Source organism: Monodon monoceros, unplaced genomic scaffold (genome assembly GCF_005190385.1).
Source record: "Monodon monoceros isolate NGI ecotype Baffin Bay Population unplaced genomic scaffold, NGI_Narwhal_1 Super_Scaffold_15, whole genome shotgun sequence".
Classification (NCBI taxonomy): Eukaryota; Metazoa; Chordata; class Mammalia; order Artiodactyla; family Monodontidae; genus Monodon; species Monodon monoceros.
The window spans coordinates 9,505,069-9,532,131 of NW_021703771.1; the positions used below are offsets into that span (position 1 = coordinate 9,505,069).

Genomic DNA, 27,063 nt, shown 5'->3' on the forward strand with positions numbered 1-27,063 from the left:
TCTGCCTCCCTTTTCGTAACTATAAGTTTCTTTTCTATGTCTGTGAGCCTATTTTGTTTTGGAAATAAGTTCATTGGTATCATTTTTTTTTTTTTGGATTCCACATATAAGCAATATCGTATATTTATCTTTGGCTTACTTCACTTAGTATGATAATCTCTAGGTCAAATCATTTTGCTGCAAATGGCATTATTTCATTCTTTTTTTATGTCTTAGTAGTATTCCATTGTGTATACATATCACATCTTCTTTATCCATTCATCTGTGGATGAACACCTGGGTTGCTTCCATGTCTTGGCTATTACAATAGTGCTGCTATGAGTGTTGGGGTACATGTATCTTTTCCAGTTATGACAACCACCATTTTAAAACCTAACATATGCTTAACCATATCAAAGTGTTGCTCACACAGCAATGGTGAATGCTACTGTCAACCTTTTGTTTCAAATTTTTAACGACTGTATCGGGTCCGGCTGTTAAACGTGACTGCGCTTTCTGCGCCCCTGAGATGCGGGTCCCAGGAGCGGGTGTGTAGCCGGAAAGCACAGAGAGGCCCACACAACCCACAGTAGAGAAGGACAAGGCCCGCGCAAGGACTCACTCAAGGGCGCCGGCAGGATGCAAGGAGTGCAGGATGGAGGCAGCCCATTGGACCAGCCCCGCTCACAGCGCCGCGTCCGCCAATGGGCAGCGGCCTGGGCGGGGCGTCGGCGCGCGGGCGCCTTGAGCAGCGGCTGCGTGGCCGCCCTCGTGGACCAGCCTTCGACGGCGTCTCGTGTGTGCAGGGCCTGCCGGAAGACGTCGGAGGTGCCGGATCCTGTTCGCGGAGCCATGTCTCGGCCGGAAGCCGGCGCCAACGCCTCTTCCTGGGTCGTTGCTTCTCGGCGGGGCGCGGCGCTGCCTCGGGCTCCGGAAAGGAACCCGGAGCAGGAGCCGAGCCAAGGCGGTCGCGGAGGCCAGAAGACCGGCGGAGGTGGCGGCTGGAGGGGCCACTCCGGCGTCCAGCAGCCCGTGGGCGCTGGTTTCCAGGAGCCGCCGCTCTCCTTCAGCCTGAAGAACGACTGGGTGGGCGCGGTGATCGGTGAGAGCGGAGGGCCTGCGCGGGCGGGCCGGGGTGGGTGAGGCGGGGCGGGGCCTGTGGCATCCCCGCCCCGCCCGCCTCGCCTCCAATCAGCGGCCACTGGGGCGGCTCGGGCCCCCACCGGACCTTTCTGATACGCTTTGGTGCTAGAGTGATGGTGTTTAATGCACCTCTGTATAGTTTATAGAGACGATGTTTTGGGAGAGCCAACTCTTAGACTTAAGAAATCTTTGGGATGAAAGGTCAGAGCTTTGGCAGCTTACCCCAAAATGAACAACAAAGGAGTCAGTCCGTTTGAGCACTGGGGAGAGCCATTAACCCAAGATAAGAAGGCGTAGGGTATTAAAGGGCTGCTCGGAACATTAGCCATACCTTGCACTTAGTTTCTGTTACTTGAATATGATTAATCTGCCGGAAAAAGTGTTATTTTTCTTAGTATAGCGTGAGTCTTACAAATTCGTTTTTGAAAAGCATTTGGAAATGATTGGAAGTAAGGTTTGCCCCCCTTTTAAAATTGTGGTAAACAACATACATTTACAGGATTGTTGACCCTAAGAACAACGTTGTGTGGTAGATCTGGAGAAGGTTTTCATATTGCACGACTGAATCTACCTCTCAACAACTCATTTCCCCATTCGCCCATCCCTGGCAGCCACCAGACACCTCATAGAAGTGGAATCTGCAGTTTTTGGTGATTGGCTTATCTCAGTGTAATGTCCTCAGGGTTTATGTGTGTTGTCACAAATGGTAGGATTTCCTTTTAAGGCTGAAAACTTGCATTGTATGCATATGCCACATTTTTTTCGTCCAGTCATCTGTTGACAAATATTTAGGTGATTTCCACCTCTTAGCTATTGTGAATAATGATGAATATGGGAATGCAGATATCTTTCTGAGATCCTAGTTTCAATTCTTGTGTATAAGTTCCCAGAAGTGGGATTGCTGGATCACACGGTAGTTCTATTTTTAGTTTTTAAAGGACTCTGCGTACTGTTTCCATAGTGACTGCACCAATTTACATTCCCATTCACAGCGCATAAGGGTTCCCTTTCTCCACATCCTCGCCAACTTGTTATCCCTTGTCTTTTTTTTAATAAAGTTATTTATTTATTTGTTTTTATTTTTGGCTGTATTGGGTCTTCGTTGCTGTGCCCGGGCTTTCTCTAATTGTGGTGAGTGGGTACTACTCTTCGTTGCAGTGCGTGGGCTTCTCATTGTCGTGTGCGGGCTCTAGAGCGCAGGCTCAGTAGTTGTGGTGCACAGGCTTAGTTGCTCCACGGCATGTGGGATCTTCCCGGACCAGGGCTCGAACCCGTGTTCCCTGCATTGGCAGGCGGATTCTTAACCACTGCGCCACTAGGGAAGCCCCATATCCCTTGTCTTTTTGATGAGAGCCATTCTAACAGGTGATATCTCATTGTGGTTTTGATTTGCATATCTCTGATGATTTCATCATCTTTTCATATACACCTGTTGGTCATAAATATGTCTTCGAAGAAAGGTCTATTCAAGACCTTTGGCCATTTTTTAATTGGACTTTTTTGGTTGAGTTGTGTGTAAGGGTTCCAATTTCTTCACATCCTTGCCAACACTTTGGATCCAATTAGTCTCTCCTTGGTCTGGTGGTGAATCCTTAGTAACTACCTCTGGGAAAGGAACCTCCTACCACCCACCACAATTTGGAATAGAAAGCGCCTGCTTCCCTTTTTCCAAACTGAAAGTGATTACTGAACCCTAGGAGGCTTTGTTTAGATGATTTGGGAAGAACTAGAGAAGGCTTTGAGCAAAGTCGGTAGTAGGTTCCCCATAATTGATTTCAATTTTTTTAAAAAAATTCCTTTATGTTTAAAAACAGGGCGTGGTGGGTCAAAAATAAAAGAGATCCAGAGCTCAACATACACCAAAATACAGGTAAATTATTCGGGTTCTTAAATCCTTAAAGAGGATGAACTGTGGTTCATTCTTAACTCTAATTTCTCTTCAATTATTAACATACTGTTGTAACTTAGGTAAGTTGCCAAAGCTCTTCATACTTCTTTTTAAGAACTCACCTAAGCTGTAGTCCATTCATTATATCTTAGATGCTGATTGATAGCAATCCTGTATTTCCTTTACACTTTTATTCTATTTGAGGTTGAGGGCGGGGGGGGGGGGGACGGTGAAGGGACTTATCTCACCTATTTCCCCCCTTGTATCTAGATAATAAAAGGGTACCCTGAAGCGGAAGTAAGAATTTTTGGCACCAAGGCAATGCAGAGCAAAGCGAAAACAGCGATAGATAATCTTGTTCAAAAACAAGAAGACTACAAAACGGAACCCAAAGTTGGTAAGTAATTTTTGCCCACTAAAGCCCTGTAAAATTTTAAATGTTTTATTCAGTGTTATAAGCCCTATTATAACTGCTTTTCCTGATAACAAAGCTTTGGCTTGCCGTCATTAAATCTAGTCTGTTACAGAATTTTTTTTCTATGAAATTCAGGATACTTTTCCTCAAACCAAGACGCTTAATATCTGCTGTTAAGCCTAGCAGTTTTACTTTTGAGTAAAAACAAAGTAACCTTTTAATACACTTCACTATTGATGGTACAGCAAGGATTAGTCCTGGCCTCCTGTCTATGGTCCCTTCCCTGGAATGTGACTGATTTTGAAAACTGCCTAATTATTTGATATTTAAAAAAATCTCAGATCTACTTAGACTAGAGAACTATTTCCAGAAGCAACAAGGAGAAGAGTCTTGGGTTCAGATGGCAGCATTGCCTCTTAGTGTTTCTTGGGAAAGAACCTCTAAAAAGCCTCTAAGACACTGTTTCTTCTGTTTCCCTGGGGTAACATCTGCCACACAGAATTATTGTAATGATAAGCGATGTGCTATTTATTATCAGACACTAGTCTCTCATGCTTTTTAACTGCTCCACTAATTTTTTTTTTGCATTTCCGAAATCTGAAGTAAATAACTGGCAAACCGTGACCAGAATTGTCATGGCACTGTTGAACTAAATTCCTAAATTTAATGTTTCAAGCATTATTATTGTTGGATTATGAAAACAGAAAATAATAAAATTGTTTTGGATTTTATATTGGTAGGATTTGTTTGGAAACTAATTTGGAATATTTTTAACAGATGTTGCTGTTGTCCAACCTTCGGATGGAAAAGATGCAAGGAAAGACGTTTCAGGAAATCAGAAATTGGTTGATTGGGATAAGTGCCGAGAAAATATTTTGAAATGGAGCAAAAAAAAGTGGGCAGGTTAGTGCTGGATCCCAACACTTATATGTGGTATTGTTGTTCCTAGTAATTGAGGTTTTAGCCTCTATAAAAAATGTGTTGCTCTTAGTAATGAAATCTATATGCAAAATGACAGTAGAATTTGAAATGCTGCAATTAGTCTCTAGGACATGATATTTCTATGTCTGTGTTGCAGTTTACGTTACAAATGGAAAGTTAAAACTTATTTATACCTTGTCTTATTTGAGGTAACTAGCTGCACAAGTTTAATAAAAATAGAAAATTGGGCCAAAAGGGAAATTGATGGTACAGTGAGTAAACATGCCAACCAGGAGTTAACATTTTGCTATGACTGAGCAAAAATTGATCTTGGAGTGTCCTGGCCAAGAAGGGCAAAATAAAAAGGGAAAAACATTTAATAAGATCATATAGTTCTTGAAGAAATGGGTTTTTTAAATTCTCACTTGGAATTATATATGGAGTATAATGCTCTACATTATTCACTGAATTTCAGAGTAAATTCAGGCATTAATTTGATCAGAATGAGGCAGTGGGACGACATCATTTATTTAAAGTTAAACGGTGAACACTACCATGTGACAAATATTAACAAGGATTCATTCCACTCTGGTGGTCAGCCTATCCCATGCCATCTCAACAACATGTGTTGGGAGATTTGGGTGGAGGTGGGGAACAGAAAAAGGATTTAAGTTTGGTGGAAGTATGATAAGCATTTAAAAAAGAAAACAGGGCTTCCCTGGTGGCGCAGTGGTTGAGAGTCCACCTGCCGATGCAGGGGACATGGGTTCGTGCCCCGGTCTGGGAGGATCCCACATGCCGCGGAGCGGCTGGGCCCGTGAGCCATGGCCGCTGAGCCTGCGCGTCTGGAGCCTGTGCTCTGCAACGGGAGAGGCCACAGCAGTGAGAGGCCCGCGTACCTCAAAAAAAAAAAAAAAAAAGAAAAGAAAACAAAGTAGCTTCAAAGTAGAGGATAGAATAAGGATAAATATTTTATTCCTAAACAGTAATGGGATGGACCCTCAAAGAAAAGAAAGTTAGCTTACTATGAGAGAAGATTCGTCACTTGTGATGGCTGTGTGTCTTGTGAAGCATGGTTTCTTTTATTTTATATTTAATTATTAAAGATCTCTTTCTTGGGTGAAAAATGTAATTGAAAGACAAAGCAAAAATGGAGATCTCTTAGAGGCTGGCAGAAGCTTGGCTGGCAAAGTGTGGGACAGCTGTCTAGAACTATTATCTGTGCAAGGTGAACCTGATACATATTTTAGTTTGATTTCTGTTGCTTTGAATAAATGTCAATGAAATGTAAGTGCTCATTAATCACCCAAGTTAAAATTTTAGTTTTTGTCCCAGGTTTACCTCCAATTAAGAAAAACTTTTACGTGGAGTCAGAAACAACAAGTTCAATGTCACAAGACCAAGCAGACAATTGGAGGTGAATAGTTTTACTACTTTTTATTGAGTATTTGTAGAGTTTTGCTGGTAAATTAACCCATTAGGAAAAGATTTGAAATGATTGCATTTAAAACTGTAGCTTCCTATTCAAAAGAAAACTTGGTTGCACTCTACATCATATACATTAGAGCATTGCTGTCCAATAAAACTTTTGGCGAAGAGGGAAATGGGCTATATTTGTGTCTAGAGTAGTTACTATACATATGTGGCTATTAAACACTTAAAATGTAGCTAATATAATTGAGGAACTGAATTTGAAATTTTAAATTTAAAGAGACACGTGGTTGGTGCCTGCTGTATTAGCAGTTTTTGAGAATTATTTCTACAAGTGTTGAAAATCATGAGAAATTGATCTGATATCTGAATATTAGAAAAATTTCTTACTCTTTGGTCCTTATTATCTGGAATTATAGATCATAATGGCAACATTTTTTCTATTAACATCTGTTATAAAACTAAGATAGTATGGTATAGCAGACAGAGCAGTTATTCTAGGATTGGGGTAGGGCCCTGAGCATGGACAAGTGACTAAAGATCACCTGTCGAATGAGAATAATTCCCACTTCAAAGTATCTTTGAGGATTAATTAAGGAAATGTGTGTGAAACATTATAGGCCCTCAGGCATTTGCCAAATCTGACTTTGATTCATGAAGCATATAATTTTCAGGTTCTATTCTTAACCTTTCCATGAAATTTTCATTGGCCCATTCATGCATACAGTGTAATTTTTTTCCTTCTCTGGAACTATTCTGGTAAAAAAAGATGGGCTTGCTTCTATTTCTTATTACGTTTTACTGTAACTTAACCAGCAGTCTAATTTTAATCAGTTGCAGGTGAATTTCTAGATATGACCTGAACTAATGTTGGAAAAAATTTCTTGCTTGGGGAGTAAAGTGACCAAAGCCACTAATCCTTGTTCTGTTTTTCCTTAAAGGAGGGAAAATTATAATATAATGTGTGATGACTTGAAAGGTGGTGAGAAACGTCCTCTTCCCAACCCTATTGGTAATTTTGAGGATGCATTTCACTGTTATCCTGAAGTTATGAGAAACCTTCAAAAGGCAGGTTTTCAAAGGCCCACACCAATTCAGGTATGCTTTCTTTAATTCTAACATTTCATCGACTTTCTCCCCTCAGTTTCTGGTCATTAGAAGTTATAACACCAGGGAGCAGCTGTCTCTTATAAGTGTCCCCCCCAGCACCTCCACCACTGCCTAGCACTCAAAATGCTGAGAAGTTTGGGGCTGGGCGAGGAGGAAGGAATACTTGACAGAAAGAAATGCACTTTTTATTTCAATATTTCTCGTTCTGTTTCAGTCACAGGCATGGCCAATCATTCTACAAGGAGTAGATCTTATAGGAGTAGCTCAGACTGGAACGGGGAAGACATTGACCTACTTAATGCCTGGATTTATTCATATTGACTCACAACCTCTGTAAGAATGATTACATCTGGGTTCCCTTTAGGGGTCTAACAGATATGGATTCCAAAAATGCAATGAAAGTTTCTTCGATTGCCTTGGTCAAAAGGTAACGCCTAGTCTCAGGCAAATGCACTTGTGTTGTTCTGGTAAGCTATAAATGGACAGAACATTTTTAGGAAGCAATAGGTGGTATCCACCAAAAGTCTTAATAGCGAAACACTGGAAACAAATTGTTTAAATTACCGTGTCCAGTACAATTCTGTGAGAGTGTCTGACACAGGAAAGCTCTGGCCCTGTTTAATGAAAAGGCTGGTGTCTGGACCCTAGGATTTTTTTGTTGGACTGTTTTTCTTTATTTCTCCACTTTTTATGTGTGGTGCTTGTTTGTGGCTTTGACACTCATTGCTGCCTTTTTTTTTTTTTTTTTTTTTTTTGGCCGTACCTCGAGGCTTATGGGATCTCAGTTCCCTGACCAGGGATTGAACCCAGGCCCTCAGCAGATGAAAGCTCGGAGTCCTAATCAGTGGACCGCCAGGGAATTCCCTCATTGCAGGCACTGAATGAAGGTCCTGTGTATCTGAGATGGGTACTTTACTAACGTGTTTTCTCTCCAAAGAGCCAGGAATGGGCCGGGCATGTTAATCCTCACCCCGACTCGAGAACTAGCTCTGCAAGTGGAAGCCGAGTGCCGTAAATATTCATATAAAGGTCTTAAAAGGTGAGTCTTTTCTTTGACCATTCCTGCATCAGCCTTCTAACCATTTGTAGCTGTCGACATCCTCCCCATTATTTTCACACATCCTGAGAAGCTGATTGGCCCAGCGTGGGTCAGGCTTACTTACCCCTGATCCACATCGACTGTAACCTGGGTGGTGGGGTCAGATAACAAGGATGCGAATGTGGCTGTCACAGGACACGTCCCTGTGGATTGGTGGGTATGGATGGTTCTCAGAAAGGGGCCAATACTGTACTACCCGAGACTTCTGATTGATGTGCTTTTTATTTTATACCCCAAATGCTTAGGTTGGTTGGGATTTTGAATTGTGATGGGATATTCCCCACGTGAACATGAACCTCTGTATTTTTTTTTTAAGTGTTTGTATATATGGTGGTGGCGATAGAGATGGACAAATAAAAGACTTAGCGAAAGGTGTCGATATCATTATTGCCACTCCCGGAAGACTCCACGATCTACAAATGAATAACTTTGTGCACCTGAAGAGCGTAACCTACCTGGTAATCGTGGAGCAGGGGTTCAGGGTCGTGGGAGGAAGAACTGAACTCTTTATCAAACCCTTTAGAATGGCTCTCCATTTCATAATGGTTTTAAATCCTAGGAATGTTTCTCATTCCCTCTAGTTTGTTAAAATACAGATTTTAAGATCATTCCATTTTAGTATTATATAAATATTAGAAAATGTAGGTAAGTACAAAAGAATTCCACATGAATATTTTAGACACTTAAATTGTTTTTTTTCATTAAATAGATTTAGAAACTGTTAGTTGGCAAACTTAACTCAGCCTGTGTTGCAACTACAGATAGCTTAGGTAATGGAGTAAGTGAAAAAATTACCTTAGTATTCATAAAGGCAGAGCATACATATTAGCTACCTTCCATACCTAATCTAGCCATCTTTTTTTTTTTTGTTTTGGCTGTACTGCACGGCTCGCGGGATCTTAGTTCCCTGACCAGGGGTGGAACCCGGGCCCTCAGCAGTGAAAGCGCGGAGTCCTAACCACTGGACCACCAGGGAATTCCCCAATCTAATCATTTTTAATGCAGGTATTAGATGAAGCTGACAAGATGCTGGATATGGGATTTGAACCCCAGATAATGAAGATTTTATTAGATGTACGCCCAGACAGGCAGACAGTTATGACAAGGTAGGTATATGTTTAATTTGCTAGTCTGCAAAGTAGAAATCAGTGGAACCAAATCCATTTGATTTTAGAGCCTTTCTTAAAAGTATTCTGAGATCCTTTGGTGAAAGATATATCACCACTTAGTATAGCAACTCAGTGTAACAGTTTAGCAATGACTATTGGGTTTCCTGAATTAAAAATAAGATTTCTAGGGACTTCCCTGGTGGTACAGCAGTTAAGACTCCACACTCCCAATGCAGGGAGCCCGGGTTCGATCCCTAGTCAGAGAACCAGATCCCACATGCCGCAACGAAGATCCCACGTGCTGCAACTAAGACCTGACACAGCCTAAGTAACTAACTAAATGTTTGAAAAAGAATAAGATTTCTGTAAAAAAATGCAGGGGAGACTGTTTCACGGGGGGGGTCTCAGATTGGAAAAAGTAATCACCTGTCCAGAATACTTTTTGGCAAAGATAAAGCTGAGGCAGTGGAAGAGTATGTGATTGGGGAAGTAGACTAGATTTATTCATTTTGTTTTCTTACTAAACTTCCCATCTTTGTAATTAGTGTGAAAGTACAGAAGGTGGCTACTCTCATAATATATGGTTGAAGAAACAACTGAATTTACATATCCAATCATCGGTACAGTTAAAATGTTTTTATTTGGCATGAGCATTTGGTTTTGCCTGCTAACAATGCATGAAAAATACTGGGGTTTTTTGCCTTATTTATAAAGGCCGAGAGAAAACTAACACCTGAATTCATTGTACCTTTTCATAGATTAGAAAGGTATAGCTCTTCTTCACCTTTTGCTTACAAACCTATTAAACTTATTTAAAGGTTTAATCTAGTAGCTTCGTTGGGCAATTCATTGTGAAGCAAATGTCTTCTGTGAAATTGGCCTCATTAAAAAGTACTAAGTTTGTCTTTCATGAGTAATTTTGTTCATAGCATTCTTAGGGAAATTTAGTAATGTTTGCTTTATAATAAATGTTTAATGTTTGTGTATTACGTTTTATCTCCAGTGCAACGTGGCCATGTGCTGTCCGTAGACTCGCACAATCTTATTTGAAAGAGCCCATGATTGTGTATGTTGGTACTTTGGATCTAGTTGTAAGCTTGTTTTTAATTACTATTTATATCTTATTAATTATGGAAATGTTTTGCCATTGAAAGCTCTCTGGCCTTTCACTTCATAATTGAGATTGGCCTTTCAACTAATCATTAATGAAAATTGACATTTTGCTTAAATCACTGGTAATTAATAATGGGTCATTGCCCTAGGCTCATTTCATGAGATTTCACGAGAGACAGGATAAATGCTTCAGAATCTATTTCATCTCTGGGTCAATAAAATGGTACCAGCGATACTTTGAAATTTTGTGTTGTCAAAATACTTATTGAACGGAAACTCTTTGTGCCATCAGCTGAACATCTTTATTGCAAAGGCTATATCCAAATTCATGGCGATAGTTTTGTAAGCTTGGCCTCAAACCGTGGTTATTCCTTTTTCAACAATAGTAACCAGCTGCTTTCAACACACTACCATGGATTCGAGAGTTCCCAGCTTAGCATAGGTGACTCACTGGTAAAAAGTGAAAGACTGAGCCATAAATCCTTGGGTAGGAACCGGTGATTTTGTAAGGACCTGCCATTTTTCCTGCTAGCAGTTTATTAGAACATTTAACCAATGATAGAAATAAGATGGATTTCGAGCCAATATATGGGGTTTGCCCATTAATACTGATGAACTATGATCTCTGAGTCCTTTAGGCTGTAAGTACCGTGAAACAAAATATAATTGTCACCACAGAAGACGAGAAACAATTGCATATCCAAACTTTCATCGAGAGCCTGTCTCCCAAAGACAAAGTCATAATATTTGTTAGCCGGAAAGCTGTGTGAGTATATTTTTTTTACATTCAAATCATCAGTCATGGTTTGTTTGGGCATTGTTTCTATGTGTATACGCATTTCATATGGGGGTGTGTGTATGTCTTACAATACGCACATTACTTCAGACTCTTGCCAGTGGAAGTAACAGTAATGAATTGATGGTGGTATGAGAATAAGCACTTAGACCACTGACTTTATCTTTTGCTTCAGGGCTGATCATTTAGCAAGTGACCTGAGTATCCGGCATATATCAGTAGAGTCTCTGCATGGCAACAGAGAACAGAGTGATCGAGAGACAGCATTAAAAAACTTTAGAACAGGTACATTTATACAATTAGTATTGCAGTTTAAAAGTGTCTAGTGCCTGGGGCTTCCCTGGTGGCGCAGTGGTTGAGAGTCCGCCTGTCGATGCAGGGGACGCGGGTTCGTGCCCCGGTCTGGGAAGATCCCACATGCCGCGGAGCGGCTGGGCCCGTGAGCCATGGCCGCTGAGCCTGCGTGTCCGGAGCCTGTGCTCCGCAACGGGAGAGGCCACAACAGTGAGAGGCCCGCGTACCGCAAAAAAAAAAAAAAAAAAAAAAGTGTCCAGTGCCTGGACTTGCTTGAGTGTTGGCACCTTTTCATGGAACCCATGTCTAAGATCTGCCCTCAGCTTGCAGATCCCAGAACTATACTTGTTCTAAATATTCATCAGATTCTCAGAACTATCTCAAGCTAATGTTTAAAACCTGGATATCAAGGCAGTAATTTGCAGTGAGGGTGTTATCTTAATTTACTTGAGAGGCATATATCTCTGCCATGGTTCATGGACCCTTTGAATTTTGGAATCTATTGTGTTGTAACTTGCCAGCAGTTAAAAAAAGGCTAAGTAACCCTTTCCCGTCTTCACTGTCCTTAAAAGAGTTTTAATATTAAAAGCAAGGATAGTTCACCTGATCAGATATTAGGGGACGGATATGTCTTGGGTTGATTTGTACCAGCATGTGTCTGTATTCTTTTGGCTTTACTCTTTAGGGGAAGTGCGAATACTGATTGCTACCGATTTAGCATCTCGTGGTCTTGATGTCCATGATGTCACACACGTCTATAATTACGATTTTCCCCGGAACATCGAAGAATATGTGCACAGAGTAGGGCGCACCGGGAGAGCAGGGTAAGTCGGTCCATCCAGCCTGGCTCCCCATTCTCTTCGCAAAAAGGACCTTTTTCCCCTCTGAGAGCACTATCATAAAATCCCCATAACATGCTGTTTAAACAACTGCAGATTAGGTTCCAAATTGCTGTTTGAATGGCTAAATCTTTTTTTTTTTAATCGAAGTATAGTTGATTTACAGTGTTGTGTTAATTACTGCTGTACAGCAAAGTGATTCAGTTATACATATATGTATACATATATGTATACATTCTATTTTTTTAATATTCTTTCCCATTATGGTTTATCAAAGGATATTGAATATAGTTCCCTGTGCTATACAGGAGGACCTTGTTGTCTATCCATTCTATATATAAAAGTTTATATCTGTTCACCCCAACTTCCCATTCCATCCCTCCCCCAACCCCTTCCCCGTTGGCAACCACAGGCCTGTTCTCTACGTCCATGATTCTGTTTCTGTTCCATAGATAGGTTCATTTGTGTCATATTTTATTTATTTTTTATTTTTTAGATTTTTTTTTTGATGTGGACCATTTTTAAAGTCTTTATTGAATTTTTTACAGTATTGCTTCTGTTTTGGTTTTTTGGCCATGAGGCATGTGGGATCTTAGCTCCCCGACCAGGGGTGGAACCCTCACCCCCTGTATTGGAAGGCGAAGTCTTAACCACTGGACCGCCAGGGAAGTCCCTTGTGTCATATTTTAGATTCCACATATAAATGATATCATATGATATTTGTCTTTCTCTGTCTGGCTTACTTCACTTAGTATGATAATCTCTGGTGGCATCCATGTTGCTACAAACAGCATTATTTTGTTCTTTTTTATGACTGAGTAGTATTCCACTGTGTATATGTACCACATCTTCCTTATATGAATGGCTAAATCTTTTTTTTAATTAATTAATTAATTTTTTGGCTGCGTTGGGTCTTCGTTGCTGCGTGCAGGCTTTCTCTAGTTGCAGTGAGCGGGGGCTACTGTTCGTTGCGATGCGCGGGCTTCTCATTGCGGTGGCTTCTCTTGTTGCGGAGCACAGGCTCTAGGCGCGTGGGCTCAGTAGCTGTGGTATGTGGTCTCAGTAGCTGTGGCTCACAGGCTCCAGAGCACAGGCTTAGTAGTTGTGGCACATGGGCTTCATTGCTCCGCGGCATGTGGGATCTTCCCGGACCAGGGCTCGAACCTGTGTCCCCTGCATTGGCAGGCGGATTCTTAACTGTTGCGCCACCAGAGAAGTCCCTGAATGGCTAAATCTTAACGTATCATACGTAGTTGGGCTTGTGAAAGAGTTGAGGTTTTGCTGCTGCTGTTTTTGTTCTATTTTGCTAGCTGAATCATGAATATAAATTACAAATCAAATTAAATTGACTTTTTTCCGCCTTGAAGGAGGACCGGGATATCTGTTACCCTTATCACTAGAAATGATTGGAAGATTGCCGGTGAATTAATTAATATTCTGGAAAGAGCAAATCAGGTGAGAATATGCAACTCTGTTTTCTAAGGTTCAAATTTCATTTATTCCAAGTACTGGGGCTTTACTGCCTGTCAGGAAATACAGATATTAAACAAGCAATTAAGCGTGTTATGAGGGCTGTAGCATGGCAAAGATGAGCACTATAGTATATAAGTGGGGAACCTGATCTGACGGTGAGCGTCACTGAACCCTGCTGAGGAAGAGCCCAGTGGGGTGGAGGTTGCAGAGAACAAAGGAAGCCGAGGACACACTCAGGCCTCGAGGTGAGAAAGTGACACCAGGCAAAGGCACCAGGAAGCAACTGAAAGGCCATGCTAGCAGGAGGGCCACGCACTTACTGACGGGGTTTTTTAAGACTAGGCTGGTTTTTATACCTTGAAGATTCGGTGTTGCGTATGCAGAGGGACACGTTCCATTCTGTTTGGATGATGTCATGTAATCAGTTGTGGAGATTCTCTGAAGATTGTAGAAAAGCTGTTATATATTGAGAATCACCTCAATCCTAATAACACGTTTAATGGCTTCAGAGTGTCCCAGAGGATCTTGTGGTGATGGCTGAGAGATATAAAGCAAATAAACTGAAAAAAGAAATGGAAAATAAATGGGAAAGACCCCAAGGAAAACCCAAGATGTTTTATTATTAACGTCTATATTGAAAAGTGGTACCAGCCTACTTAAAAGAGGTAAAATTTGAATAACACATGAACTTTCAAACACCTGGTTTCCTTAACTAGGCTCTGTTAGTGTGTTTATTACAATCAGCATTATCTCTAAGAGTCACTAACATAATAAATGAGATCTTATTCTTTATCTGTTACCTAAATTCTAGTTAATATATCTTAGAACTGATTCACTTTGTTATAAAGCAGAAACAAACACACCATTGTAAAGCAATTATACTCCAATAAAGATGTTTAAAAAATATATATATATATATCTTAAAAGTATTAATTCAGAGATGAGAAAAAAACTTTAAGTTGTACAGTCGTAAGAGTATAATGGAATACAATAGAATTGGTGTAGGTGTAAATTGGTATAACCTTCTGAGCAATCAGGTGGTAATGTATCAATTGTAAATACATATACCTTTTTTTTTTTTTTTTTTTTTTTTTTCCGGTACACGGGCCTCTCACTGTTGTGGCCTCTCCCGTTGCGGAGCACAGGCTCCGGACGCGCAGGCTCAGCGGCCATGGCTCACGGGCCCAGCCGCTCCGCGGCATGTGGGATCTTCCCGGACCGGGGCACGAACCCGTGTCCCCTGCATCGGCAGGCGGACTCTCAACCACTGCGCCACCAGGGAAGCCCACATATACCTTTTGATCCAGCAATTCCTCTGGACATAAATGTCCAGTAGGGAGCCATATGAATAAACTATGGAGAAAATCATATCATATAAGGGCCTAATGCCTATGACATAGGAAACTCCTAACACTGAACAAAAACAACCTGATTAGAAAATGGGCAAAGGACTTGAATAGACATTTCTCCAAAGACATATAAGTGTCCAACAAGTTAAAGATGCTTAGCTTCACTAATCACTAGGGGAGTCAAAGATCACCTCACCCCCATGAGAATGGCGCAGTACATCAATTGATGGGTTTTCCTGCTTATTTTTCAGAATTCAAGATTTTTTTTGAGATATATTTATTTAAGATACTGTGGAAGTACTGGAAGCACGCTGGCAGTATGAAGAGATGACTGAGTCTTAAAATAATAGTGTTTAAAATGTAGAATTCAGTATTTTATACTTTAATAAGATCAAAAGTATTTAACCTTGAGTTGAACATTTTTTATCGATATTAAGGAATGTAGCATTAAAATTTCACTTGCTATCTTTATTTTAAAAAAAGAAATAAACATAAATTTTGTCTCGTATAATGTTGCTCTATTAAGGTCAATCTTTAAAGGGTTTCAAGCTTGTTCAGATGTTGTCATAGCAGGGAAAATGCTGTTAACACAATAAATTATTTTCTGTGATAAAAAGACAAGCTGATCCGTCTTTCTCAATAGCCCTTTAATTTTGTGTTTACCACATAGTGTTTTATTTGGTGGTACTTTTCTTACTACTTTATCTACTTTGAAATGAAACAGTAAAAAGATTTCATGGGGCCAAACTATGCAACAGCTGTTTGTTAAATTTTAGCCTAGTGCTCGAGGATCAAGTAAATCCTGGGTAAATTCATTTCCCCGAAAGCTTCTTTGACTAATCATGGCCCCTACTTTCCCTTATAGTTTTGTGTAGTTTTCTATTCCCTGCATGATAATTACTTATACCATGTTATCATCTATCGGAAGTTGAATAGTAGTGAGGAAATATGTTCATGATACAAGAACCACAAACACCCACCAAAAGGTGTATGTAATGAGAATAAATTTTTGTAATAAGTTTCATTACGTGAAAATGCATTAAAATTAGTGAAATACTAACATTAATTTGGGCTACTGACAGGTTTTCAGCAAAGCTGGGCTAGGCTAACAGCTAGGAGCCCATCTTTCCCTAAAAGTGCAGAATGAAACGTAAAAAGAATACACAATGGGGACAAAAGACAGTCTCTTCAGTAAGTGGTGCTGGGAAAACTGGACATCTGGTTATAAACGACCACAATCAGAACACGCTGGGGAGCGTGGGGAGGGCAGCCCCGGGGCTGAGGGGTTTGGGATGCAGCCAGGGGCTGCCGGGTCCCGTGGGCTGGTTGCTGCCGGTTCAAGGCCCGCCCCGCTGCTGCCCCGGCCCATGGGCATCACATCTTTCAGCAAGAGGGTCCAGAAGAGCATCTCGCAGAAGAAGGTCCAGCTGCACGTGGACAGGAGCCTCAGGTGAACACTGTCCGACGTTACGGAGGACACTACAAACTGCAGAGCAGGCCAGGCTTCAGTAAGCCCCAGTGAGCAGAAACCATCAGCCAAGGCTTCAGGCACAGACCTGTGAGTGAAAACGAGACCCTCCTTACTTTTCTACCCGGTGAAGAGTGACCACAGCGCACACACCGGACCAGAAATGAGGGGCAGCAAGCGGCTCCAGTGAGGCTGGAGCACATCTTCAATGGGTAAGTGCAGTGCTTAATGCACAGGGATGTCGGCTGCATTTAAGCCCATGTAGGCTGTTCAGTTTTACTGTAAATGAAAAGCTTGATGAATACGGTAAATCTTTTAGGTCAGGAGAATTACATCCTCCTGATGCAGCATGTTTACATGCAGACTTTTAAGCCAACTACTGGACTAAAAAAAAAAATAAAGGCAAGAAAAAGCATGATCAGAAAAAGAATGAAAGGAAAACAATGTACGGCCTCATCAGCGAAGCATGAAGTCAGTTCTCCTGCAAGTGTGGGTGACAGCAATCTTGGCAGTCACTGTGTGATCCCACGCTGCCTCACGCGAGGTGTAGCCCTGCACCAGCAGCCTGCGGCTGGAGGCGGACCTGCGTGAGCAGACCCGTCTGCTGGGGACACAGACCCCCGCTTTGCTGCCAGCTTAGTCGCTTGTCAGCAAGTCCGTTTGACGCGGGTCCCTCGCCGGCCCTGTGCCTGGCACACAGTAGACACTCAGGCGGCATCTGCTGGCTGATCGAGCTGTCACTACAGTGCCAGACTTGTCACATCTGGTCCCCAGCTCCAGGCGCCGAGACCCCTGCCGTTTCTGTTGCTCAGCACACGTAGTAGAGGAAACCCTGATGCACCAACAGGAGGTTTCAGGTCAGGCGAGGTTTCAGGCAGTCCCATGCACCCAGCCGCATTGTGGAGGGTCCAGAAACACACATGCAGAGCCCCTCCCGGGAGCCGCGGCCCCTGGTCCTCCCATCCACACTTCATTCTGCGGGCAGAGTTACGTGTTACGACCTCAGCCGTTCTCCTGGGCCAGAAATGCTTTGACAAATGGATGCATGTAGTGGTTTGGGGCTCATGTTTTCAAAAGTACTAATCCTTAATTGAGAGCCACAAGAAAGCTGCCAAGGACTGTGTGGTTCCTGCCCCCGAGTCCAGCCCTGGGGTGGAAATTCTGACCAGCCTTGACCTTCTGCACTGGGGGGTCGGCAACGAAGCACAGCTTTGAGCAACACAGGCCGGTGCCATCTGATGCTCGTTCTTGTGAGCACTTTGCCTCTCTTTCAGGGGGAACGATTGCTAACACAACTTTTTTAACTATTAACAATTACCTGATTTTTTCTTTATGTTCAAACACTCAGATCCCTATATCTAATTCTATCAGAACCAAAGTATCCTTTGAAAATAAAGCTTTATATCCAGAAGTAAGCTTTTGCAACATCTTCTAGTCAGTGTGTTGGGGGAGCAGAGTGTGAACAGGGAGTAGGAAGGAAAGAGAAGAAAGGACTTGAATTCTAATTTCTGACCATCTTGACATATATTATGTTCAAAGGTATCACCTTCTTAGTTTTTTTGTTTGTTTGTTTTGTTTGTTTTTGTTTTTGTTTTGCGGTACGCGGGGCCCTCACCGCTGCGGCCTCTCCCGCTGCGGAGCACAGGCTCCGGACGCGCAGGCCCAGCGGCCACGGCTCACGGGTCCAGATTGCAGCCTTTTAAAATATGCATAATTGAATGTACAGAGAGCATCCTCTAGACTCTGAGGGGATCGTATTTTCATACACCTGACCATGGTTGGCACGTCGGGGTGCTCTCTGTGTTTGCAGTCGTGCAGATTCAGTGCGTATTCAGAGAGCGTCTCACTGCCCACAGCTGAAGGCTGTTGATATGGAGGCATCAAGAAGGCTCTAAAGTATGTGGCTTATGTAGGTTTTTCCTAAGAAGCTGAGTTTAGAAAGGGTTTGAAGGAATCAAACACCAAACCCCCTTTGTCAAGGGGAGTGTTTTGTTACCAGGCTGGAGTTTGGGGGCAGATGGGGTTAAGGCATTGGTAACCTGCTCCCTGGAAATATCCACATACTATTGAGGAAAAAAAAAATGTAGCTGTCAGATGTTTGAGCCACAATTGTGGATGTGTAGGTCATGTCACCATCTCTTCAACAGCAGATCTGTGTTCCCAGTTGAGAGACTCTGGACAAGAAGCTGTGGTGTTAGGCTCTATCTGTTCAGGTGTGTCTGGAAGAGCGCTTTCATTCCCACGGGAAGCCTGGGACACTTCTCACCCTCAGCCAGATGCTGTGCACACGCAGTCCCATGCTGTTTTTCCTCTAAGGAGAGGTCCTTTGGAAAGCGGAGGTTGTGTGTGTCTTTTCAACCTCTGAAAGCATGTCAGGTGAAAGGAGAGACAAAGCTCTCTGAACTCATGTTTTTCTTGGGTGCAGAAATCTGTTCTTTCATCAGATCACTAAGCCACATGCCTTAGCCTCTTCTGCAGTTTCCCACAGCTGGATCTGGGGCAGGAGGCTTCTGCCTCTTAGAGGTGGCCGACCCTCTAAAGCAACCCGGTCTGGCTTTGGGGAGCAGTGGTGCTTGGGGAAAGCAGCCCTCACCGTGGCTGTCTGCATTTTTAAACCACCTGTCAAGGACTTGCGCTTGTCTCCACCTGTAAGGTTGCAACACTGCCTTCTCTCCGCTTGGTGCTCCTGGGCAAAACTGGCATGTGCCATCCAGAACTGGCGTTGTCTTCTTAGAGAACACGGCTGCTGCCTCGGTTCCGGCCTGCTGTGCTTCTTTCATACGCCCTGAAGGGTGTCACATCTTGCCATTCGTGTGGCTTCATGTTAAGGTGTTTTAAAAAACAAACGGACAGACTTCTTATTTCAATGAACAAACTCTTAGGTTGGCAACAGCATGTGAGAAAGATCATAGCTGAACCCCTTGAAAGATTGCAGCCAAGGGATTCAAGACCAGTGGTGTAAAAGGAAGAGGAATTTCACTTATGTGGTACAGATGCCAAGTTGTTAGATGTTCCTGTCTCCGCTAAATAGGCACAGCTAGTCTTCCAGGGAGCAGATGTTAATAATTGTTTGCAGTTAGAACGCTGCATCTAACCTTGGCATTTCAGCTGTTTATTTTGTGGGAATTTTTGCTGCTTTCTTGCAGGGCACCTGCCTGTTAGAAAGGAGGAAGTAGGGGAGGGAACTAACTCAGGGGCCCGACCGTGGATCCCAGAGTTGTTGCTGCATGGAAATCACCTGAAAGCTCTCAGGCATTACAATGACAAGATGTAACAGTTGAGAAGGGGCTTTTTAGCCACCTGGTCCAGACATTCTGCCCACAACCTGCCACCCGGGGTTTGAGCAGCCTGGGCTTAAACACCTCTGAGGACAGAGAACTTACTGCCTCCTAGGAAAGCCTGTTCTATCTTTGTTTTTGTTTTTTTTCAATATAATGTTATTTATTTATTTATTTATTTATTTATTTTTGGCTGTGTTGGGTCTTCGTTGCTGCGCGTGGGGTTTCCCTAGTTGCGGCGAGTGGGGGCTTCTCATCGCGGTGGCTTCTCTTGTTGTGGAGCGTGGGCTCTAGGTGCGCGGGCTTCAGTAGTTGTGGCACGTGGGCTCAGTAGTTGTGGAGCACAGGCTTACTTGCTCCGCAGCATGTGGGATCTTCCCAGACCAGGGATCGAACCCGTGTCCCCTGCATTGGCAGGTGGACTCTTAACCACTGCACCACCAGGGAAGTCCCTTGTTCCATCTTTGTAAACCTCTGGCTTTTCTATGTTCTCTGTAATTTCCGTCTTAGTCTCTGGCCAGTGGGAGCCAGGTTAATTGCTGGCACTGCTCCAGGTCACAGTGTTGGTCTTTAGAAGGAGCAGCTAGCAAATAGACACTTTGGTGTCCTGGCTGTCCTTCCCCCTGAGTATTGTTCCACTTGGTTCCTTGTTGGAGATGTTGAGGAAACCCCGTCAGCCTGGTTATACTCCCTAGCTGTTGCTAAAGCTGATGGAGGAGGGAGTGCTATCAGGCTGCTAAGAAAGACCTCAAGACAGATGAGGCCTTAGTGCTCTACTTGCATCACAAAAACTGAGGCTTACTTCACATAAGAAAAGTTTTAGCGAGAAGATTTTAAAATATGATCTGTGTGGAGTTTAAAGGTTACGTGGCCCCTGAAGGCTTGTACCTTAATGTTCCTGCAAGTACTTCACACGTTTTTATGGAGAAAACAAAGCTTAGGAACTTGGGGAAACCACATGTCTCAGTGTTAGAGAAGGGCCATATTTTCAAGCTGGAAAGTCCTTTAAGGTTGCCGTTGCCCGGTCATTGATTTTTAGAGATGGGGAAACTGAAATTCAAAAAGACTTGCCCGAGCACCGTGGCATCACCTGGACCAGCCTCTCGCCCTCCTGACCCGCCTGGTGCTCGTTCACTTTCCGCAGAGCGGGAACCCAGCCTGCAGGGGGCTGCCCTCACATCCTCAAGACCTTGCCCCTGAGCAGAGGTTCCCAAGGCCAGCCTGGCTCTCAGGGACAGAGACCCAACCTGCAGGACTCCAGGTTGCAGGTAACGGCTGGGAAGGCAGTCAGTTGAGTTTTGCAAAATGAATGGGAGGGGAGAACAGAAGGAGCCTATCATTGAAGACCAAGGTTCCAAAGTCCTGGTGGGAAATGTGATGTTGTCTTAGAATCTAAATGCTCACGAAACACACTTGCTCTGCGGTCTGTGGGTCAGACTTCAGCCTTTCACACGGGTCATTCAGGTGACCCTAACTTGAACAGACACAGCTCTGTGGCCCTGCCATTCGCAGCCCTGTCCCTGTTAACGAGCGAGGTGGCTGAACTGAAGCACAGGTGAGCTCAAGGTCATGCCTGGGGACGCATGGTGCTTCAGGGTGCCTCTGTGTTCCTTTCATTTTATTACAAACTGTTGCCAAGTTTATGGTTAGGAGGGGTAAAGTGGACCCCATTTTTAAATTTTATTTATTTATTCTTTTGGCTGCGTTGGGTCTTCGTTGCTGCACGCAGGCTTTCTCTAGTTGCGGCGAGCGGGGGCTACTCTTCGTTGTGGTGCGCGGGCTTCTCATTGCAGTGGCTTCTCTTGTTGTGGAGCACGGGCTCTAGGCGCGTGGGCTTCAGTAGTTGCAGCTCACGGGCTCAGTAGTTTTGGCTCGCGGGCTCTAGAGCTCAGGCTCAGTAGTTGTGGTGCACGGGCTTAGTTGCTCCGCGGCATGTGGGATCTTCCCCGACCAGGGCTCAAACCTGTGTCCCCTGCATTGGCAGGCGGGTTCTTAACCACTGAGCCACCACGGAAGCCCCTGACCCCGTTCTTTGAGGTGGAATGCAGCTGGGGGCAAGGTGGGACCTTTCCTTAAGGTAGGAATGTCTACACATTCCTTCGCCCCCTAGGTGCGAAGGCACCTCTCAGCCAAGATGGACACATGACATGACTGCTATCTCAAAGTGTCCTCAGGAGACAAAGCTTGGCCATTTACCCTGTTTCTGTTGTTACTTCGTTTTGGAGAGCAAACAGGAGGCTGACTGTAAATGCCTAACCTGGAGCCCACCTACCTCCTGTCTCAGGAAATGCAAACAGGAGGCTAGTTGTAAGTGTCCGGCCTGAAGCCCACTTTTTTCTGCTCCAAGAAATGTAAACAGGAGGCCAGTTGTAAGTGCCTAACCTGGAGCCCATCTATCTCCAGCCTCACCAAAACGAGGAGCCTGGCGCCCACCATGTGCCATTTATCTACGTGCAGAGGTTTCAGAATTGTTAACGACGACACCCTGGAAAGAACTCCGTAAAATAAAGCCCACTGCTTACGTATGGTCCATTTTGCCTTTAGTCTACAGATTCCATTCATTTCCAAAGTTAACTTAGGTCAGCACCTTCCATACATTTCTAATATAGTTGGATTCTGTCGCATTGTGTATTCCATCCTGCAGCACTCCTACATCCTAAACTTGAATAGATTATGATTGAACCCTTGGGCTATACACATCTATGGGCTTAGACAAATGCATAGTGACAGGTATCCTTCCTAAAATATCACGTGGAATACTTCAAACCCGCCCCACCCCATGATTTGCTTATCATCTGTAGGTAAATGTAGGGGGGTTTTTTTGTGTGTTTTTTTTGTGGTATGCGGGCCTCTCACTATTGTGGCCTCTCCCGTTGCGGAGCACAGGCTCCGGACGCGCAGGCTCAGCGGCCATGGCTCACGGGCCCAGCCGCTCCGCGGCATGTGGGATCTTCCCGGACCAGGGCACGAACCCGTGTCCCTTGCATCGGCAGGCGGACACTCAACCACTGCGCCACCAGGGAAGCCCTGTAAAGGTAGTTTTGTCTTTTCCAGAATGTCATACAAATGAGGTCATACTGTGTGCAGCCTCCTCAGACTGGACTCTTCTGCTCAGCCATATGCACCTAAGATCCATCCACGTCTTCCCATGGGTTGATGGCTCATTTCTTTCTGTTGCTGAGCAGTATTCCATTGCCTGTGTATCGGAGGAAAACCAATTTTCCCTCTACCCTTGTAGGCTCTTGACTGAGATTCCCCTGTAAGAATTTTAATAGCATGCGTACCTCCTGAATATATGAGAGATACCCAGAAAAACTGAGTCACTCCCCGAAATGGCCAAAGCCATCACCTTACATACCATCTTCAGCTAAAAACAAACGAAGGACCTTGGGGGAGGGGAGAAGCCAGTGATGGCAGGTTATCACACAAAGCACAGTAAACAAGGGTATGGTTGTTATGTGGATTTAAGTCAAGACTTCTCCACTGGTAAGACTCTCTTGAGATTTAATCATCCTTCTGTTTCCGGTACAAAGAGGGACACACCCTTACACATGGAGATTTCCCTAATAAATATAAATGTACTTCACAAAAGGGAAACCTCTACTCAGTTTTTCTTTTCTTTTTTTAAAAATTTTATTTATTTTATTTATTTATTTGGTTGTGCCGGCTCTTGGTTGCAGCCGGCGGGCTCCTTAGTTGTGGCTCGCGGGCTCCTTAGTTGCACCATGTGAACTCTTAGTTGTGGCATGCATGTGGGATGATCTAGTTCCCTGACCAGGGATTGAACCCAGGCCCCCTGCACTGGGGGCTCGGGGTCTTAACCGCTGCACCACCAGGGAAGTCCCAGTTTTTCTTTTTTTATTTTAATCAGACCAAAATAATCCTTATGCCAAAGAGACATATTTTGGGGTGGCATATTCTGCTCCCCTTGACAAGGATGTACCCCAATTTGCTTATGCATTCATCTATTGAAGGACATCTTCATTTTTTTCAAGTTTTAAGCCATTATGAGTAGCGCTGCTGTGTATAATTGCATCCTTGTTTGCACTTGGACATAGATCTTCAAAGCAGTTGCCTAAATCCTGGAAGCACGATTGTTGGATCCCAAGGTGAGACCTGTTTAGCTTTGGGAAAAACTGCCAAACTGTCTCACAAAGTGGCTGTAGATGCATCCCACCAGCAATGAGGGAGAGCCCCTGTTGCTCCTCATTCTCCAGCAATGGATATATTTGGAGTTTAGCAGTCCTAATAGGTGTGGTGTGATGCCTCATGATTTTATTTTATTTTTTTACATCTTTATTGGAGTATAATTGCTTTACAATGGTGTGCTAGCTTCTGCTTTATAACAAAGTGAATCAGTTATACATATACATATGTTCCCATATCTCTTCCCTCTTGTGTCTCCCTCCCTCCCTCCCACCCTCCCTATCCCACCCCTCTAGGTGGTCACAAAGCACCGAGCTCATCTCCCTGTGCTACGCGGCTGCTTCCCACTAGCTATCTATTTTACGTTTGGTAGTGCGTATATGTCCATGCCACTCTCTCGCTTTGTCACAGCTTACCCTTCCCCCTCCCCATATCCTCAAGTCCATTCTCTAGTAGGTCTGTGTCTTTATCATGATTTTAATTTGTAATTCCCTGATCGTATATGATGTTGAGCATATATGATATTATTAAACGTCGTATATAATGTTTACCCATTTTTTATGGAGGTATTTTATAGTTCTTTGTATTGAGTATATTGAGTATATTTTAAGTCCAAATCCTTTATCAGATATGTGTTTTGCAAATATTTTTCCTCCAGTTTGTGGCTTGTCTTTTGGTTTTCTGAATAAGATTTTTCAGAGTAGAAATCTTTAATTTTATGAAGTCTACAATACTACATTTTTTCTTTTCTGGGTTGACTTTCTGTGCTGTGTGCTAAAACTCAAAGCTCATGATCTATAGACCTAACCCAAGGTCATGTAGATTTTCCTCCCTATTTATCTCTATAATTTTGAGAGTTTTACATTTTAAATGTTTGTTAATAAATTTGAGTGAATTTGGTGTACTTTTTAAAATTTTTTAAAAAAATTTTGGCTGCGTTGGGTCTTCGTTGCTATGCGTGGGCTTTCTCTAGTTGCAGCGAGCGGGGGCTACTCTTTGTTGTGGTGCGCGGGCTTCTCATTGCAATGGCTTCTCTTGTTGCGGAGCACGGGCTCTAAGCTCGCGGGCTTTGGTAGTTGTGGCACGTGGCCTCAGTAGTTGTGGCTTGCGGGCTCTAGAGCACAGGCAGTAGTTGTGGTGCGTGGGCTTAGCTGCTCCGCGGCATGTGGGATCTTCCTGGACCAGGGCTCGAACCCGTGTCCCCTGCATTGGCAGGCGGATTCTTAACCACTGCGCCACCAGGGAAGCCCCTGGTGTAAGTTTTAAAGTTGGAGTCTATGTTTTATTCCATATGGTATACTCTGGTTTCTCTTCAGATCGTATAAATCTTTAGTTTTTTGTTTTTTTTTTAATTCCATATGGTTTCCAATGAATTGTTCCTTAACTATTTAGGAGAAGTCATGGGATATTTGGCTCTATTTCAATTTGAATTTCTGCAGTTTAATGGATTCAGCAGAACTGCCCTCGGGGGCAGGGCCTCCATGAACTGTGAGGGCAGCTTGGTCTGCACGTTCCCATTGGCTGGCAGGGAACGTGAGCCCGCCTCCCTGACCCGCCCCGGGAACGTGGGTTCTGCCCGCCGACTTGGCTCCGCTCAACCCTGTCGGGAGCCCCATCTCCTCAGGACCCACTGGGGCTTTGGCTTCTGGAACACGCGGGGCTGAGTCCATACTGAATGCCGGGGCTTCGGGACAAGCCGGGGTCAAGTCCACACTAACGGAAGCCGGGTCTCGTCAGGACCCGCTGGGGCTTCAGCTTTGGGACACTGTGGGGTCCAGTTCATGCTGAGAGGAGCCGAGTCTCCTCAGGACCTGCCGGGAGGTGATGCCGCTGAGGGAAAAGGTGAGGAAGAGTGGGGAGAAGGTTCCTGTGCGTGGCTGACCACTGAGGGTGTCTGTCTTCAGAGGACCCAGGAGAGGAAGGGCTTGATATGGAAAGCTGTGGGGTTTTATTCACTATTGTGTGTGGTGCAGACAGAGTGCAGTGTTGTTCTTTGGCATGTGGCGTCTGGTTTTCCCAGCACCGTATATTGAGAGGACTGTCCTTTCCCTGGCGTATGTTCTCGGCTCCTTTCTTGTCAGTTAACTGACCACATACCTGTAGGTTGATTCCTGGGCTCTCTGCTCTGTTCCTCTGGTCTGTGTGCCTGTTTTTGTGCCAATTCCACACTTTTTTGGTGACTGTAGCCTTCATAACATAGTGTGAAATCAGGGAGTGAGATGCCTCCAGCCTGTTCTCCTTCCTCAGGGTCGCTTTGGCTATTTGGGGTACTTTGTGGCTCCATGCAAGTGTTAGGATTGTTCTGTTTCTTTGAAAAATGTCATTGGAATCTTGGTAGTGACTGCATGAATGTGTACATTGCTCTGGGTAGAATGGACGTTTTAACAATATTCTTTTCACCCATGAGCACAGGGTATCTTTCTATTTATTTGTGTCTGTTCAGTTTCTTTCATCAGCATCTTACAGTTTTCAGTGTGCAAGTCCTTCACATCAGAGGTTAAAGTCATTCCTAGTTATTTTTTTGGATGCAATTGTAAATGGAATCATTTTCCTAATTTCTCTTTGATGATTCGTTAGTGTATAGAATCACAACTGATTTTTGTCTGTTGATTTTTGTATCCTGCAGCTTTATTGAATTCATTTATTAGTTCTAACAGTTTTTTGGTGGTTGGATGTGGAAAACTAGAATTCAGATATCCCACTGTTTCAACTACATCCAGGCCATCCATAGCACCCAAGACATAGTGGCTCTTAGTAACATGTGGACTCCTTCAAGGGTGATTAGTCTCATCACTTGTAGGTGAACTGGATCTGGGTAGGGCTTGGCCTCTATGACAAACTTTGATGTCTTTTCTGTTTTTCTGGTGTGGTACTGACATGGTTGTTTTGAAAAATAATTTTCTAGTAAATTTCAAAAGTATAAAAAACTTTAAACAGCAGCAGTACAAAGTTTTCCACATTCACACGAAATACCGCAGCGTGTTTCACCCCAAACTGGGATACCTTCCCAGGGAACCAGCACATAACCCCCAAATGAGGAATCATTATGGTTTCCACGTCATAATCCAATCCACAGGCCCACCTCAACTTTCACCAGCTGCCTCAGCTGTGTGGAAATGACTTTTTCCATCCTGATCCAGTTTTTTGTTTTTGGTTTTGGTTTCGTTTGGAACAGTTACTGAGACTTTCCCTCATTTTCAAAACCTTCATGG

General features: G+C 43.6%; 1 protein-coding gene across 1 annotated transcript; it reads left to right on the forward strand.

Annotated features, from left to right (window-relative positions):
• Nucleotides 1-683: 683 nt before the first annotated feature.
• On the forward strand, nt 684-15,575 carry DDX43 (DEAD-box helicase 43). Its single transcript, XM_029224306.1, is given in 18 exon segments — nt 684-715; nt 717-1,081; nt 2,937-2,992; nt 3,281-3,407; nt 4,203-4,328; nt 5,682-5,763; nt 6,719-6,875; nt 7,102-7,220; nt 7,825-7,926; nt 8,303-8,444; nt 8,992-9,092; nt 10,099-10,186; nt 10,847-10,974; nt 11,180-11,289; nt 11,984-12,122; nt 13,505-13,592; nt 14,120-14,275; nt 15,211-15,575. Coding segments are annotated over 17 exon segments (2,079 nt in total). The 3' UTR covers nt 14,237-14,275; nt 15,211-15,575.
• Nucleotides 15,576-27,063: the final 11,488 nt, after the last annotated feature.